We start from the raw sequence: 19,266 nt of genomic DNA, 5'->3' as shown, positions 1-19,266 counted from the left end.
TCAACTAGGTAAGCTTTTGATGGCAGTAGCATATAGCTGTTTACATCAAATTATTAGCATTGTCGATACAACAACCCAAACAGCCATTAGTCGTTTATACACCGATATCTCGCCAACACGACAGGACAGGACAGAATTTACTCTGATGGACAGTATTAGAGGAGACTGTGGTTTATAACTGCGCGATGTCCACTGTTCACAGAACTACTAGTATTGATGAATGTAAAATTTCAGAATTGATGCTTTGAACTTGAAATTTGAAAAAAAGAATCATCAAAAATTATGTCAAATCTAATCAAATCAAAATCTTTATTTTGCCAAAATACAAAATCACTTGAAATACTTCAAATCATTGATACAATAATAGCTGAAATATTCAGTAGATACATAATCATCAAAATGAATAATATAATATATTTCGATTGAATAGAATTGGCACAGCTAGCAAAGCGAACTTGTGCGCTAGCTGTGAGTTCATTTTCGATATATATATTTTTTAAACTTTCTTGCAAAATGGTAAAACTACAAAAAATAAGATTAGTATAAAGAAAATAAAAATATGAAATATTTAGTCCAGTCAAGGAAAGGTTATAGAGGGAAAAGTTGGGAAGACAATTTTTGACCCCGCAGTTCTGTTAAGGGTAGTGAGGAGGTAACATATCAAAAGTCCTCACCCCTACCCACTGTGCTAAGGGGGTGGGGTGGTTTAAAGGTACCATTTTTTGGTTTCTCGCATAAAACTCAAAAACTATGTATCTTGAGGACTTGACTGTCAATCTTGACTGCCCCCCCGGGGGGGGGGGGGCTAGGGCCCGTATAATATGTAGGCTAATATAGGTTTTCTGAAAAAATAAAATTACCCGGTCTAGGGGACCCGGGTTAGGGCCCGAAATGATAATTATATATTGTATACTTTAAAAAGAAAAATATTATAATCATGGTAGTAACTTTTGATAAAAAAGCAGAAGTTTTATTGTGGAAAATGACAGGTTCATTCATTGTGTAAGGAGAAATATGCAATATAACAATGTTATTAGTCTGGTTGTAAATAATGACATTATTCAAAAAAGTAGAAAATAATGAATAAGGCAAGAAAGGCAAAAACAAAAATAAGGTATCCCATCCGGCTACAAACCAAAACAACAACAAAATGAACTATCAATAAAACGCCAATATTCTGACAAACAATCATTGCTCAATACCACGTGATATTATCACTGCCATAACTGATTGACAACAGTATCGTAGGTTACATCTATGAGAATAATTGTTCCATATCTTTACATGATAAATTATTACATTAAATTATTAGAATTTGGGAAGTGTTGAATAAATATTTTTCTTAGCCCATTTTTTTCGAGAAGATTTTTAGTTAATTTACTATTGAAGAAATATATCGGAATTTTGTTAGAAAATATGTTACAAAAATAAAAAAAACTGATGTCTACATACTTCCAGTCTTACTAAATCTATATGAAACATATTTGAAATTGATGGGCGCGTCGGGTAGGGTGTATTTCTGGTTTCCAAATCACTCACATTTTTATTCAGATGCAAAACAATCTTCATTACATAAATTCAATCAGTCATACCATAGAGAAACAATAGCATAAGTATATATCTCATGGTATAGGGCGTTTAAGTCACAACTTTTACTGTTATCTCAAGCCGATAGTCCACGTAGTTCTTTCCCGTGAAGCTTTATGACGCTGGTAGTCTCTCATACTCATACTTTGGTAATCTCTCATACTTTGGTAGAGAGTTAGTGGGGAGGATATTTTTAATATTCTTCCCAAAGAATGGACATTGATATGTCCAAAGCTCCGCCAATTTATGTACATGCATAACAATATGATTATTATCTATAGTTATTATATTACAAATTGCTTTTTCAATATCATATACAGTTCAATAGTTATTTTCTTAGTCTATATTATGTAAATTCATCTATAACTTTGCTGTATTGTAAGCTATTGTATATAAGTGTATAAGCCAGTATATATTGTAATCTACATAAATAAAGTACTCAATCAATCAATCAATCAATCAATCAATCAATACTGTGCCGTTCATACACTCTTACCCGGTCAAAACAGTAAAAATCGACAATAATCGACAGTAATTGGGCTTAAGATAACAGTAAAAGTTGCGACATAAACGCCCTATACCATGGGATATCCACTTATGCTATTGTTTCTCTATGATAATATTCATAACTGATTTATTTTAATACTTACTATGGAAATTAAAAACCGAGAGAAGTCAATTTCACTTAAGAATAATTAGAAGACGCCATTAAATTTTCTACAATATTATTGTAAAGCACAAATAAGAAAAATGAACATGATTAACTACGAGCTCGTATTACACGGAGTGATGAAAATGATTCTGGTGCACAAAAATCAGAAAAGTATTGAAAGAATTCAAATTTAAAGAGCAATCAAAATTCTTAGAGCAACCCGGTGATGATTGTATCTCGACACTGAGAATGCGACAATGATATTTTAATGGAATGAAAATACATGATAAAGCTCTATTGATAGATTAAAGGTCAACACAGTTTGTTTAATGGAGAGACTCATAATCAGTGATCGACGGTTTTTGTTTGAAATTACATGTGTCTTGCTCAGAACTGATAAGTGTTTGGTATCTAGAACTTTCTGGTTACAAAGTTGGTTGGATAGAAGAAGAAGAAGAAGAAGAAGAAGAAGAAGAAGAAGAAGAAGAAGAAGAAGAAGAAGAAGAAGATGCAAGAAGAAGAAGAAGAAAAGAAGAAGAGAAGAAGAAGAGAAGAAGAAGGAGCAAGAAGAGACGAAGAAGAAGACGAAGAAGAAGAAGAAGAAGAAAAGAAGATGCAAGAAAATAAGAAAAGAAGAAAAGATGCAAGAAGAAGAAGAAGAAGAAGAAGAAGAAGAAGAAGAAGAAGACGAAGAAGAAGAAGAAGAAGATGGAGAAGAAGAAGAAGAAGAAGAAGAGAAGAAGAAGTAGAAGAAGAAGAAGAAGAAGAAGAAGAAGAAGAAGAAGAGAAGAGACGAAGAAGAAGAAGAAGAAGAAGAAGAAGATGATGATGATGAAGAAGAAGAAGAAGAAGAAGAAGAAGATGCAAGAAGAAGAAGAAGAAGAAGAAGAAGAAGATGAAGAAGATGAAGATCAGCAAGTTTTCCCAAGGATGATGAGATCTAGTGCAATCGAATTTTTATATCATAAACCTACTATGTTCCAAATTTTGTGAAAATCGTTAGAGCCGTTTTCGAGATCCGTTGAACATAAATAACCAGATATATAAATACAGAATAAAACAAAATAAAACTTTTAGCACCCTTTATTTTAAATAAAGGGTGCTACAAGTTTTATTTTGTTTTATTAATTTAAAAGCAGCCCATTTTAATAAGTGTTTTATAAATACAGAAGTTGCTCGTTAAGGCTGTGCAAAGGCTAAAAATAAACTTTATTCTGGTGATATTTTTCAAAGTTTTTCGATTTGTATATCATCAAGCTATCAAAATGGAAAAGTTTTCTCAGGGAAACATTTTTTTCCGGTCATTACTTTTTAAGATATGAGCGCCTAAAGTTTAAATTTTTGGGACAGAGAATTTCAAATTCGGTAAGAGATAAATCCATGAGATCTAGAGGATAGATTCTCCATGGTATTGTTGATCTAGTAGAATAAAAATATAAATTTTTGAGAAAGTTATTCAATTAACTAAAAATGACCAAGAATAACTTTTAGTTGGGTTATTTTTGGTAAATTGAATAACTTTCTCAAAAATCTATATTTTCAGAAAATTTTTATTTTACTACATCAAAAATATCATGAAGAATTTAGCCTCTGAATCTCATGGATTTATATCCTACCGAATTTGAAATTTTCTGTCCCAAAAATTTAAACTTTAGGCGCACATATCTCAAAAAGTATGATCGGAAAAAAATGTTTTCTTGAGAAAACTTTTCAATTTTGATAGCTTGATGATATACAAATCGAGAAACTTTGAAAAATATCACCAGTAGAATAGTTATTTGTGCAACTAGTGCGCAAAGTGACAGTTTGCTGCACCGAAAGAACGGTTTCTTGAGTGCAGCAGAGGAACTTTGCGCACGTATTTCACATTAAGTTTTTCCTACAGTTACCATTGAATATGAAAAGTGGGTAATTATGGGTAAAATTGCCTGAAATGCATCAAATGTTTTTCTGTGTAATTTATTATGATAAAAACCTTAATCCTAAAATCCTAAAGTCCTCGTTGTCGTTGGTTATAATATATAATGATAATAATTAGCGCGTTGTGCTTGGTTGCACCTCTGCTCACTATAGCAGCCACAGCAGTCACTGTTACCAACTTCATTTTGATTTTGCTGCACTGTTGCTCCATATAACCTACTAAGTATTTTGCGTTGCCATGTTGCAAATCTGGAGTGCAGAAAAATTTTTCCCGCACTAGAGCGGAAAAGTGATTCTTTGCGTTCTGTAATCAGTGCAGGCAGCAAAGGCCACTTTTCAACGTAAACTGTAGGAAAAGTTCATTTTTAGCCTTAATATAATAGGATAAATAACGAGCGAAGCTCGGTGCCCCGATATTCATTTTGTAATTGTAGAGATGTCTGTGAAATTAATTGGCCAATAAATTTCAATTAAAAATAAAAACGAGGAGTGGATAATGAGATGAAAAAGATGTAGCCTAATACATAGAATAATGAGTAAAATATGAATAAATGTAGAGGAAGAAAAACAGAAGACGGAAGAGGAAAAAAGTCGAAGAGAGAAGAAAGATCAACGACTGGAGAAGATAAGTTTATAGTGAGGTCCACGTTATAATGACAGTATTTGATCAACTTCGGTTTTGCTATCCTTGTCTATCATTCGACAAAGCCGGTGGTACTATCCTTTTCTAGGTCCACAACGATGACAATTATGTTTTTGACAGTGTAGAAATATAATTAATTAATGAAGATAATCGGCATCGCTATTCTTCTATCTTTATCCACTAGGTACCATTATAAAGTGGACCTCACTATAGTGTAAACTGGTAAGGTAATTCACTATTCTAATGTATTATATTGTAACTATAATTTTCATTTATTGGTGATTTTCGATCAATCCATTATACCTTCAGCATTGGAATACAGATTAATCGAAAACTCAGGCACATCAATACGCTGAATAGTTTTAAAATTTTATTTTTTACTCATTTTATTATTATAATTTTTACAAGAAGCACTGAATGGGAGAGAAAAACTAAGGATACTCCTTGTACTATTCCTCTCCCAAATTTAGATAATAATTTAAAAGTCCGAAATGAGGTTATGATTCCACTTTTCTGAAATTCAGTTCTTTTTCACTCAAAAACAACTAAAACTAAGAACTATAATACATAGAATAATGAGTAAAATATGAATAAATGTAGTGGAAGAAAAACAGAAGACGGAAGTGAAGAAAGAGTGGAAGAGAGAAGAAAGATCAACGACTGGAGAAGATAAGTTTAGTATTAAGATTGAGCGGAGCTAAATTGGATAATTTCGCCATCCAATAGAATCAGTGCCCCTCGATTCTCTACAACTCTCCTTTCGTTCACAAAGTGAGCTGATAGCCTGATACCAGAGACAACTGGTACAAGTATCAAACAGTATTAAACAGTATCTAAACAGTATCTAAACATTTTATTGTCTTTTTTCTTTAGGGCTACATTTAATATGAATAAAAATCTGGTGTGGTACACTCACACAACTTTCCTTGCTCCTTGAACTGTAAGCCTCATGCTTAAACGAGAATAATTAGGGGAATAACATAATGACGATTGGCAGCAGCATATTATTTGAAACTATGATCAGACTTCTGTATATCTATCTTCTATCTATCTATATATATAAAAGCGAAATGGCACTCACTCACTCACTCACTCACTCACTCACTCACTCACTCACTCACTCACTCACTCGCATAACTAAAAATCTACCGGACCAAAAATGTTCTTATTTGGTAGGTATGTTCAGTTGGCCCTTTAGAGGCGCACTAAGAAATCTTTTGGCAATATTTCAACTCTAAGGGTTGTTTTTAAGGGTTTAAAGTTCGTCTTTTAGCATGTATATTCTTCTTCTCCCAATCTCTTAATTAGAATTGAAATTTCCATATCATATGTTACTATAGAACTATAATCTAGATAGAGTACCTCTTCGAAACAGTTGTTAACTGGCAACTAAATTAATAATTTTGCCAGGTTGGCATTAAGTTGAGTTGATTTTGTTAGGTTGGCACCAAGTTGAAGATTTAAATGCATTTATCGCGGAAAAATTGATTGGGCACTGCTACTTCAATCCTGGGAATATTATATTACTAGCCGTCAGGCTCGCTTCGCTCGCCATATCTGTTTAGCCAGACGTTTAGTCTGGACCCCCGACTGGATTGTCCTAATATAATATGATAAAAATGAAAAAATGCAGGCGAGCGAATCGAGCCTGCTGATCTCATTCTTGGACGATCCAGTCGGGGGTCCAGGGGGCGGAGCCCCCTGGCTAGACGGATATGGCGAGCGAAGCGAGCCTGACGGCTAGTGTTTATATATAATTATTGTTTTCAGAGTAATTTTTCCTTTGTGTAAATTGTGAAATACGATGAGATACTTTAAAAGACATCAAAACAGCTGTTCTACAGATGAAATATCTCGACTATGTGTTCTTTTTATGAACTGCTCTACCTACCTACCTCATGCACGAGAAGGAGGTTACAAAGTCCATTTCTCAAGGATGGGGTGGACCCCCCATTAGTTTCCCAGAAAGGAGAATCATGCCAGTTAAATAGAGCTGATAAATAACTATACAGGGTATGAATTTGAAAAAAATCTGAAAAGTTATTTTTGAGAAAATCTTGGAAAACATGGTTTTTTAGTAATTATCCGCAATTTTTCTCAAGAATATTACGGAGCTCCTGCAAATTTCCCAGAAATGAGACTCATGTCAGTCGATAGGGCTTATGAATAGCTATCCATGGTATAAATTTGAAGAAAATCGTTAGAGCAGTTTTCGAGAAAACCGTGAAAAACATGGTTTTTTAGTAATTATCCGCAATTTTTCTCAAAAATATTACGGAACTCCTGCAATTTTCCCAGAAATGAGACTCATATCAGTTGATAGGGCTTATAAATAGCTATCCATGGTATAAATTTGAAGAAAATCGTTCGAACCGTTTTCGATAAAACCGTGAAAAACATGGTTTTTTAGCAATTATCCGCCATTTTGAATTGCATTTTATTGAATAATCATCTTATTGTCGGATCCTCATGGTATAAGGACCTTAAGTTTAAAATTTCAAATCAATCTGTTAATTAGGAAAGGAGTTATCGTGTTCATAGACACACACACACACACACACACACACACACACACACACACACACACACACACACACGTCTGTGCGTCTGTGAACACGATATCTCATCTCCCAATCAACGGAATGACTTGAAATTTGGAACGTAAGGTCCTTACAATATAAGGATCCGACACGAACAATGTCGATCAAATGCAATTCAAGATGGCGGCTAAAATGGCGAAAATGTTGTCAAAAACAGGGTTTTTCCCGATTTTCTCGAAAACGGCTCCAACGATTTCGATTAAATTTATACCTGAAATAGTCATTGATAGGCTCTATCAACTGCCACAAGTCTCATATCTGTAAAAATATCAGGAGCTCCGCCCCATCAATGCAAAGATTGATTTTGAATTAAAGCAATACTTTCCTTACCTACGGCACAGAGGAAAGAAACACTAAAGAGACACACTTTATGCTTATTCCTTGCCTACGGTAATAGGGCAAGGAAAGTAAAATTTCAAGTTATTCAGTCCAGTAGTTTAGACGTGATGATGCGTCAAACATAATTCTCCTATCCCGTACGTGTATAAGCCAGTTCTTTCCTTTATTATAGTATAGATGAGGATATTGAACAAACAGTTGACAAAACTAATCAGAGCAGATTGAAAAGATGCACATCTTTTTTAAATATGTTGGGCACATGTGATTTTCCTCAATTTAAAGAGATATAGAGAGATCGACTGTAGCTAAAAAAATAGATCAAAATGCAATGTTTTTATTGCGTAGTAAAACCGGATTTGAATCAAACTTGAAGTTCATATAAGTAATGCGCACCGGTAGAATCTGAGCTGAATGATAAATTACTGCATCAACGTAGAAAGATTCAGTTTTGTGGATGATAATCTTTGTATTGCTAATTGTGGATAAGATTTGTAGTACATTTGCATTAAAATGTGATTATTGAAATTTTGATCACAAATTATGGCCCTAACCAGTAGACAAAAAAGGTAATTTCAATTTGAAATTTCCTAAAAATCAACAAAAGTTATCCAAAGTACTCCTTCATCAACAATATTCGAACTGGAATGAAAATTTTGTAGAGTGATGGTTGTGAATAGGGTTGCCACCCTTACTATATAATAAAGTATTGTACTTTATTTGGAGGTCTTGTAATTTATACTTTGTAAGCAAGATAAAGTATGCAAAAATACTTTATTTTGCTCAATAAAGTACTATATAATGAAGTATGAGGAAATCAAAATATTTTAGGTTAGTAGAGTGGCAGAGACTGTCAGATTTAAACTAAATATTGGCTAAATTTTTTCAGTGCATGTGATGCTGATGAGTTCAAGAATTTGTATAAAGTGGTTTCATATTCACTCTCTATCCATGCCACTTGAGTTGATTATAATGTTGAAGTGTAACAATATTAGATGCATTTTTCAAGACATTTTGAATTTAGAAGACCAACTCTGAAACTTTTTGGATTGAATAAAATAAATTATATGTCTTCATGATACATTGTTAAAAAATTCTTCTGTATGAGCGTGTGCTTTGTAACAAATGGAATTAATTTATCTTTTTAATGATTTATGATTATTTTCGTCATACCAGTATGTAATCAATAACTTTCCAAGGTATCATATTCTTATTTGGATAAATCGAATTATTCTATCATTAGTCATTATTGATAGAATAATTATAATGGATTCTAATAGTAATCAGTGATATTCATGTCATTAATGTGTATTCTTGTGAGTATATAAGAATGCCACAAAGAACTATGCTGACTTTTTGAATAATATACAGGTAAAAATAACATGACATGAAATACTTTATTTAAATCTAATGTACTATATTTCTTAGGCCTGTGATCACCAATGTACTTTATTTTTCTTAAAAAAAGGTGGCAACCCTAGTTGTGAATGAGACAGGTTTTTGGGAAAACAAGTTTTCGATTTGAACAAGATCAAAATGGAATAAATTATTGAGGATAACACAGATTTTTTATTACAGTAATTATTTTTGAAGATGAGTGTTCAAAGTTGAAAGTTTTATAACATATTATCATTTCACAATAATTAGTAGAATATAAAATTTTGAAGATACAATCTTCAAGATATTGTTCATCAATTTATTAAAATACGCTATTGCATTTGACAAAATATCAATTTCTGAGAAATTTATTTAATTTTTAAAGAATAATTCAATTTGAGATATTTTTATTAAAAAATAGAATACATTTCTGCTGAAATTCATTATTCTGAGGAATGTAGTATTTTCTATGATAAACAAAAGACTACTTTGAAGAATAAATAAAATATAAATCTTAGTACCCTTTTAAATTATTTTATAACAACATGTTTCGGACATTAATGCCATTTTCAAGTCTATATTTATATTTTTATAAGTCAAGTTTATATTTTATTCATATTTAAAAGTAGCCCTAAAGAAGAGAGACAATACTTTGAAGAATATATCCTGGAAATCTCATCGATTCATATGTTACCAATTATTACATTCTAAAATATATTTATTTACCTAGTCATGTACAATCATAGGAAACGGTACAACAGACTGATGTCCAAAACTATTCCTTTTCATGTTTATACTACATATTCCAAATCAAAACTCCATAGTGTTGGTTAAATTTTAATCGTGATTAATTCCACGAGAACCAATCAGAGAAACCATCTTATCAAAAAGGCCTTCTATGATTGGTTCTCGTGAACCATATGGATTGTACTGTTGTATGTGACCTGGCTACACTACACTACATGTAGTGATGTACTTAGGCTTAAATAAAATCATTGAATCATTGAAATTAATCACGATTAAAATTTAACCGGCTTTTGTGCAACCGGGCTTGTAATTTTATGAGAAATCATTTAGAAAGATGATGTTTTTTTTTTTGAAGAAATATAGTAAATGAAGTAGATAATGATTTTTGCATGGGTTCACGAACTGCATGACTTTTTTCTTCTTATTTTTCTATGTCTATCTTTCTATACATATTATGTATATCTTTCTATAGATAATCATTCTACTATCAAAAAAAAATAGAATTAATTTTATTTATATATGTTTTTTTTTATCTCTGTGATTTGAGTTTGCAATGTATTTCTGTAACTTGATGTTTGCCATAAGTCTCCAGACTTGGCAAAGAAAATGAAATAAATAAATCAATCAATCTATCTTGTTTTTGGAGTAATCTTCATTAATTTTTACTGTGCTCATGTATTATAATTTTAGTTCTACATTAATACTCAAAGTTCATTCATGTAGAGTGCTATTTTGTTTGAGTCTTGTTAGACTAAGTGGAAATTGTCATAGAGTATAAACTAGTAGTTCTGTGAACAGTGGACCTCACGCAGTATTCTCATCCACGAGTACCTGATTGAAACTATAGACCTTATGGAAATACAGCAATAGACTGGCTTCTCCACACATCTGTGTAATCACTTGTCAGCTGATTTATGATGAATGATTCTATAGTCTGATTTTTACTCTAATATTGACATATGAGGGGGGCTCCTTTTCCCTTTTATATTATCCTTAAAATGCAAAATTGTCAAAAACCTTGTATATACGTCGACGCGCAATTTATCAAATCAAATCGTTTATTGCACAAAAAATATATACAGAATACAACAAAAAGGAAAACAACTTTGTGCTACACGTCGACAAAAGAAAACTTGTACGCCGACGCGTCTTAATATATCTTATTCACTTGTACATTAATATTAATATATAAAATATTATAATATAGGCTTACAATAATTAACATTCAAACAACTCAATATTGCATTCTAGGAAATAACAATAATTAAAGATATACATAAAGCTGAATTTTAAATTCATACACCATTAATCAATATCAAACCAAATCATTAATTGAATAAAAATAATTTTCTTTCACCCAGGTATGGAGTTATTTTATTTAAGGCTTCTTTATCAACCATTTAAAAAGGAACATACCTATCAAATTTCATAAAAATCTATTACCGCGTTTCGCCGTAAATGCGCAACATATAAACATTTAAACATTAAGAGAAATGCCAAACCGTCGACTTGAATCTTAGACCTCACTTCGCTCGGTCAATAAAAATAACAAGCGAGGCTCGGTGCCTCGATACTAGTAGTTCTGTGAACAGTAGACCTCGCGCAGTTATAACGACGTTCCAAACCATAAGCACATCCACACTGATACACCAACTATTTATTTGATCAGATCATGCTTACACAAGATTTAATTATCATATAACGCTTTCCGGAATTTAGCGCGAGAAAACCAGAAGACATCTAGGCGCCCAGACAAGCTGTTATAAGTTCTTTGCATCCTATTTAATAGTGCATATAAATTGCATTCAATGAGGCATGCAATTTATAGTCTACACAGCTGATAATTTTTTACCAAGTTACATTGAGATATTGAATTGCATGCAATTTATAGTCAACTCGACAGCTGATTTATGATGAATAATTCTATAGTCTGATTTTCACTCTAATATTGACGTAAGAAGGAGGCTCCTTTTTCCTTTTATATCATCCTTGAAATGCAAAATTTCCAAAAATCTTGTATATACGATTTATAACATTTAAACATTAAGAGAAATGCCAAACCGTCGACTTGAATCTTAGACCTCACTTCGCTCGGTCAATAAAAATAACAAGCGAGGCTCGGTGCCTCGATACTAGTAGTTCTGTGAACAGTAGACCTCGCGCAGTTATAACGACGTTCCAAACCATAAGCACTTCCACACTGATACACCAACTACTTATTTGATCAGATCATGCTTACACAAGATTTAATTATCATATAACGCTTTCCGGAATTTAGCGCGAGAAAACCAGAAGACATCTAGGCGCCCAGACAAGCTGTTATAAGTCTTTGCATCCTATTTATAGTGCATAAAAATTGCATTCAATGAGGCATGCAATTAATAGTCTACACAGCTGTTAAATTTTACCAAGTTACATTGAGATATTGAATTGCATGCGTCATGGCATGCAATTTATAATCTTTCGACAGCTGATTTATGATTAATAGTCTGATTTTTACTCTAATATTGACGTATGAAGGATGCCCCTTTTTCCTTTTATATTATCCTTGAAATGCAACATTTCCAAAAACCTTGTATATACGTCGATGCGCAATTTGAAAAGGAACATAACTGTCAAATTTCATGAAAATCTATTACCGCGTTTCGCCGTAAATGCGCAACATATAAACATTTAATCATTTAAACATTTTAAGAGAAATGCCAAACCGTCGACTTGAATCTAAAGGTGCGTACAGATATACGCGCCGCGAACAAGAGCAAGTACCTGATTTAAACTATAGACCTTATGGAAATACAGCAATAGACTGGCTTCTCCACACATCTGTGTAATCACTTGTCAGCTGATTTATGATGAATAATTCTATAGTCTGATTTTTGCTCTAATATCGGCGTATGAAGGAGGATCCTTTTTCCTTTTATACTATCCTTGAAATGCAAAATTTCCAAAACCCTTGTATATACGTCGATGCGCAATTTGAAAAGGAACATACCTGTCAATTTTCATGAAAATCTATTACCGCTTTTCGACGTAAATGCGCAACTTATAAACATTTAAACATTAAGAGAAATGCCAAACCGTCGACTTGAATCTTAGACCTCACTTCGCTCAGTCAATAAAAATAACAAGCGAAGCTCAGTACCCCGATATTACTTATAGGAAAGGGTAAAACAGACTGATGCTCAAAACTGTTCCTTTTCAAGTTTATACTACACATTCCAAATCAAAACTCCGTAGTGTCGGTTAAATTTTAATCGTGATTAATTCCACGAGAACCAATCAGAGAAACTAAATAAATGCTGTAAATCACCCCGAAGATTTCTGCTACTGCAGACATTGGCCAATTGCAATTGGGAGGTACCGGGTTCGATTCACGGGCTGGCAACTAATTTTTGGATAGTAGTTCTCATCGAATTTCCATCTAGCTGTTAACCCTGTTGTCAATGTCTGCAGTAGCAGAAGTCTCCGGGGTGATTTACAGCATTTATTTAGGATTTTCGTTAAATAATAATTATATATTTATTACCATTTGAATAAATGCATTCTCTATTTAATTCCATTTGGAATCAGAGAAACCATCTTATCAAAAAGTTCTTCTTTGATTGTTTCTCGTGAAATTAATCACGGTTAAAATTTAACCGGCTTTGGAGCAACCGGGACTATATTTTATTGCGAAATGATATAGGAAGATGATGTTTTTTCTAAGAAAAACATAATAATAGACGGGGGTTTCTTCAAAGGAACTTCTTTCAGTGAATAGTTAGATCTGCCAAATTGTCAAAAGTCGTGTCAAATTTCATGAAAATCTATTACCGCTTTTCGCCGTAAATGCGCAACATATAAACATTTAAACATTAAGAGAAATGCCAAACCGTCGACTTGAATCTTATACCTCACTTCGCTCGGTCAACTATATATTTCAAATCAAAACTCCATAGCGCGGGTTGAATTTCAATCGTGATTAATTCCAGTGAACCAATCACGATTAAAATTCAGCCGGCTTTGGAGCAACCGGACCTATATTTTATGGCGAAATAACATAAGAAGATGTTGTTTCTTTGAAGAAAAACATAATAATAAACGGGGTTTTTTCACAGGTTGGATTTAGTTGGATTTGTCAATAATTTACTATTGTCACTCACCTGTGGCTCATATTCCGGCGGCTCCATCATGACGTTGGGCAGCGAAATCGAGTTGCGACGACTGAGCGCCAACTGAGGCACTTTGTCCATTGCACTGCTGCCAACCTGCCCGGCGCCTGTCGGGGAGTTTTGCGACTGTTCGGTTGGCACTACCACTATTACCGGTAACGGCTGGTTGCTCTCTTTCAACAGCCTCTGCTCCTGTAGCAATATTCAAATTTTCATTTCCACAAAAATACTTGACAGAAAAAATAAATAATATGGAAAACATTTAATTTTGAAAGAAAAAATAAATTATAAGTAAGATTAATTGATTAGATTGATGTCTTTATTGAGGACTGAGTTAAGAGTTCAGGTTTTTTCTGTCTTTGGCTAGCCGCTAATAGGTAATCTTTTTTCGGAAGAAAAAATAAATTATTAGAGAGATTAATTGATTAGATTGATGCCTTTATTGAGGACTGAGTTAAGAGTTCAGGTTTTTTCTGTCTTTGGCTAGCCACTACATTGAAGCTGCTATAACAATGAAAGGAAAACTTGGAATAGTAAAATAACACATCATTTCAAACAGATTTTAATGCTCTACAAACCTACGATAAGCATACGTTTTTATGATGCATTGTTGGAGAGTTATAAGACCTGAAAGAGCAAAACATTGGATAGAAACCTGTTATTTTAACAATTATACACCTTCAAGAGCGAATATCTCAGGAACTGTTGGGAATATCACAAAATTCTACAAAACAAAAAGTGTGAAGAATTTATCAAGCTTTATTTTTGAACAGTTAGTTATGTCGATTGAACTCATTATTCTCAAGATATGAGCGTGGAAGGAAAAAGCTGAAAAATGCAACTTTTAAACCACCCTCATCCCCTTAGCACATGAGTTAGGAATGGGGATTTTTGATATGTTCTCCTCCTATCTAGTCTCAAGGAGATTTCACACTTAACACTAAATCTACTGCCAAGGTTTAGGGAAATTTGTAAAAGTGTGAAATTATACATCAAATTGGAGAGAATTTAACGCTCTATAAGCTGATAATCAGGATTTTTCTTCTCTTTCTGCTTTGAATACTATTGATTGATAATGTGAATATCTTCGGAACGGTTTGAGATAGCGATATGCGGTTTTCGCCATTTATTTTTTTCTTGAAATTCCGTATCGAAATTATGTATCGCATGACCACCTTCCTATTTAAAAAAACAAAGTTGCATTCAAGATGGCGGACCAGATTTTCAAAGTCATAGTAGAGTATTATTTTGAATTTGAGTAGGACCACCTTCCTATTTAAAAAAACAAAGTTGCATTCAAGATGGCGGACCAGATTTTTGAAGTCATAGTAAAGTAGTATTTTAAATTTTAGTAGGATCTTCAATCACACCCACCGTCAAATTTCCTTTTTGTATGAGATATTAAGCCGTTCTCGGACTTTTCACCCACCTTGTATACGCATCCCATGTGATCACACCCTCAAGCTTGAGAGTTGAAAATGTTTTTCAAGAACAGTATTATACCAAGTACGAAAACCTATAGGCCTAAAATAGGTACATCGAAACTAAATCTTGAGTAGAATAGGTTCAATTTTCGGAATACTTGATACAATATAATTACGGTATACCATTATAGGAGAGGATTTAGTGATAGATTCTTTTATTTTTATTATTCTTTAATTTATTATATTAGCCTAGACAAATTATAAGCTGAGTAGATTAAGCCTACATGAATCAAAGTTAGCCTACATGGGAATATTCTTTAGACATCAGACTAACTTTTTACATGAAATTTTCTAGGATTTTTTTTTAATTCAAGATATTTGTTTTTTTAAAAGCAACCCTTTAAGAGTTGTTAAATATGTAATTTGAAAAAAATAATCAAATTTATTTAGAGGCAATGAATTATTAAATCAATGATTCAGAGAGAATTAACTGCTTAAAACTGAAACTTCTTTTTCCCCTAATTTTGATAGTTACCTAATAGGTCAACAGTTAATCTAAATGGGATTATCTTAATAACAACTAGATGCCTGATTATTATCACCAAAATAAATAGTAGTTCAAATATGCTAGCCTATATAATATATTTAAAACAACAAGCTATAATATATTTAATTATTAAAAAACTCATGTTTATTTTTGTAACATACCTCAGATTTTTTAGTTTTCTTCGTCGGCATTTTGTTTTGTTGTTAATGTCAAATTTACCCAAGTTAGCTAATTTGATAGCTAGGTTATCAGTTTTAAAAGTTCATGATGGTAAACAAAAACAAATTTACAGAACAGATAAACAGAGCACACTTCACTGATTTTTCGCTAACTTTCTACGCATATCTATAGAAATTAAAACTTTTTTCAGCCACACCCAGTAGACAAAACAACATTATTTTTCAAAGGAAAAGCACGTGATAATGTTTTAACACTTATTTATTTTCAACTTATTTCAAAAAACATTACGATGTCACCTGACAATGAACTGAACGTTAAGACATTATTTAGGTTAGGTTGCGCAACCAGTTGTTTCCGTTGACACTTCAAGTAGGCAGTGCAAGTAAATTATAAAGGCTGTGATCCAAACGGCGTACAATTCAAAAAACTGAAATATGGTAATGACTTGAACAAATAATGAATTATTCATTAAAAAGAACATACTATTGCAATCACTATTGAATGTGCTTTGATTGGAAAAATTATGGATTTGTGCCAAATGACAAAGGTCAATCAATTACGGTAAACTGCCATTTATGGAACAATGAAAATAAAATATTGTTAGGCATGTATATAATAAATTAGGTATAGGCTTTAGTTAATATTTTTTACAATGTAATTTACCTTTGTCACTATGTATTTGACTTGTGTCAATATTGTATTATTGTAAAATGCATGACATCAATAAAATTGAAATTGAATTGAAATAGTTTCGGTTTCTACAGGACACTTTAAATCCAGTAGATCTAACTGAATCTAGCTTCTAGTTATGAAACAATCAATGACATCCTATTATATTAAGCTAGCAATTTCTGTATTTTTATATAAATATCTGGTTATTTTCATATCTGGCTAATTCTATATCTGGTTTTATGTTTAACGGATCTCGAAAACGGCTCTAACGATTTTCACGAAATTTGGAACATAGTAGGTTTATGATATAAAGATTGGATTGCTCTTGGTCTCATCGTTGGGAAAACTCGCTGAACCACATTAAAAGGATAATTCATACTTGGCTGAAACAGCTGTGGGTAGTAAAAAATTGAGTATGTAGAAATCAAAATATCGCATCCCCGAAATTCATAAGATGACGTATAGCCAGCTGTGAAATATAAACACAATCATTTTAGAGAATTGTGTTCTGTTTGTCAATAAATAAAAATAACAAGCAAAGCTCGGTGCCCCGATATTTATAATAATATACCGTACGGTAAGTAGTGTTCTATATAGTTTTGAGATGGTCTATTATTACTTCCCAAATTACAGTTCATATAAATAACTTGCCGCATTTGAATTCAAATCAAATTATAGAAGAAACTAGACAATATAAAAGCACACTAAGAACAGAAAGTTGATAGAATGAAAGGAAGAACTTTGGCACAAAACTGATTTACAGTGAATATAAACGAAACTTTATCCACTTACTTTTCACATTGAAAGTCTCCAGTATAAGGCTATATCACTTGGTTATTAGAATTTGAATAAAATTTTAGTATGAACTCAAGTATACACTGTGAATAGAATACTATAGTGAGGTCCACGTTATAATGGCAGTGGATAAATATAGAAAAATAGCAATGCTGATTCTCTGAATTAATTAATTATATTTCCACACTGTCAAAAACATAATTGGCATCGTTGTGAACCTATAAATGGATAGTACTACCGGCTTTGTCATATGATAGACAAGGATAGCAAAACCAAAGTTGATCAAATACTGTCATTATAACGTGGACCTCACTATAGAAAAAACCGTTATCAAGCATTAAAAAAAATGATTTGATGTATATAGAGTATTATTCGTTTCACACATATAGTTAATGTTTCATTAGAATAACATTATTGGTTAGAACACTAGAATTGAGAGTGATTAGAGTGGAAATAAATAACACTGAAGCAGTCTAGTTACAAAACTGGTAGATGGAAGATTAACTTGAGGAGGCTGTGGATGGTAGAATACAACTGGATAGAAGAGGATTCGTGGGAGGCATGATCACAAGCTTGTTGAGTTGATTAACTGTTTCCGTAAGACTGACTGAATATTCAAAGAACATTCCACTCTGCAAAGAACACAATTTCATCCAAGATTTATGATGAAGCTCACTAATCAATAATGACCCGCATAATGGAGTTTATCAGTGGACGTGAAAGCTTTTAATTTTTGAAAAAAATGCGAGTTATGTTTATCGATTGTGAGTTTTCAAATTATCAAACGTGGAGATTGATCTATCAGTTGTCCAGTTTCATTCAAACCAAAGACCTTAAAGAGATATTAAGACCTTAAAGAGATATCTTTAAGGTCTTTGATTCAAACATGCAAGAATCTGGTGTGGCGCACTCACACAACTTTCATTGCCGTTATGAAAATTGATCACCTGACGCTATAGTGAGGTCCACGTTATAATGACAGTATTTGATCAACTTTGGTTTTGCTATCCTTGTCTATCATTCGACAAAGCCGGTGGTACTATCCTTTTCTAGGTCCACAACGATGCCAATTATGTTTTTGACAGTGTAGAAATATAATTAATTAATGCAGAGAATCGGCATCGCTATTCTTCTATCTTTATCCACTGCCATTATAACATGGACATCACTATAGTGTTCACGCGCATCTCAAATCTACTTATAAACAAAGATCTAAGCCAGCTGGTGACAGGACAATAACGCTGGTGACACAGGAGGTCTGCTATCTCTTCATAGTGAATATTTAATAGAATCAACAGTTGCCAACAGTTTGCAATTGGATAATCACATTTTCTCGAATTTTTAGCTTATTTTCTATTTTAGGTGAAAATGTTACAAGACATTAATTGTAGAGATTTTCATGTTCAATCTTTTCCACTCGAAATGTTTTGTTTAAATTATATCTGAAGCCTGATAATTGGGAATCTAAAATCAAACTTTGCATGGATGGGGCGGAGCTCCTGAACTTTTTACAGATATGAGACTTGTGGCAGTTGATAGAGCTTATCAATGTCTATTTTAGGTATGAGTTTGATCAAAATCGTTGGAGCCGTTTTCGAGAAAATCGCGAAAAAACCCTGTTTTGTCAACATTTTT

General features: G+C 32.7%; 1 protein-coding gene across 4 annotated transcripts in view; it reads right to left on the bottom strand.

Annotated features, from left to right (window-relative positions):
* Window positions 1-18,456, bottom strand: part of LOC111057936 (myogenesis-regulating glycosidase-like) — a 65,456-nt gene extending 47,000 nt beyond the window's left edge. Inside the window, exons 1-3 of one of the 4 annotated variants that reach the window (XM_039435887.1) lie at window positions 18,113-18,456; window positions 17,629-17,714; window positions 14,005-14,205 (exon numbers count right to left, since the gene is read on the bottom strand). In XM_039435887.1, the coding sequence (XP_039291821.1) occupies window positions 14,005-14,094 (90 nt within the window). In that variant the 5' untranslated portion in view covers window positions 14,095-14,205; window positions 17,629-17,714; window positions 18,113-18,456. Of the gene's footprint in view, window positions 1-2,237; window positions 2,485-14,004; window positions 14,206-16,145; window positions 16,650-17,628; window positions 17,715-18,112 lie in introns of those variants that run through there. The other 3 variants (XM_039435886.1, XM_039435888.1, XM_039435889.1) reach the window with 3 other exon arrangements.
* Window positions 18,457-19,266: the final 810 nt, after the last annotated feature.

Source organism: Nilaparvata lugens, chromosome 9, assembly GCF_014356525.2.
Source record: "Nilaparvata lugens isolate BPH chromosome 9, ASM1435652v1, whole genome shotgun sequence".
Classification (NCBI taxonomy): Eukaryota; Metazoa; Arthropoda; class Insecta; order Hemiptera; family Delphacidae; genus Nilaparvata; species Nilaparvata lugens.
The sequence above is the reverse complement of the archived record's forward strand: the minus strand, read 5'-3'. Positions and strand labels throughout refer to the sequence as shown.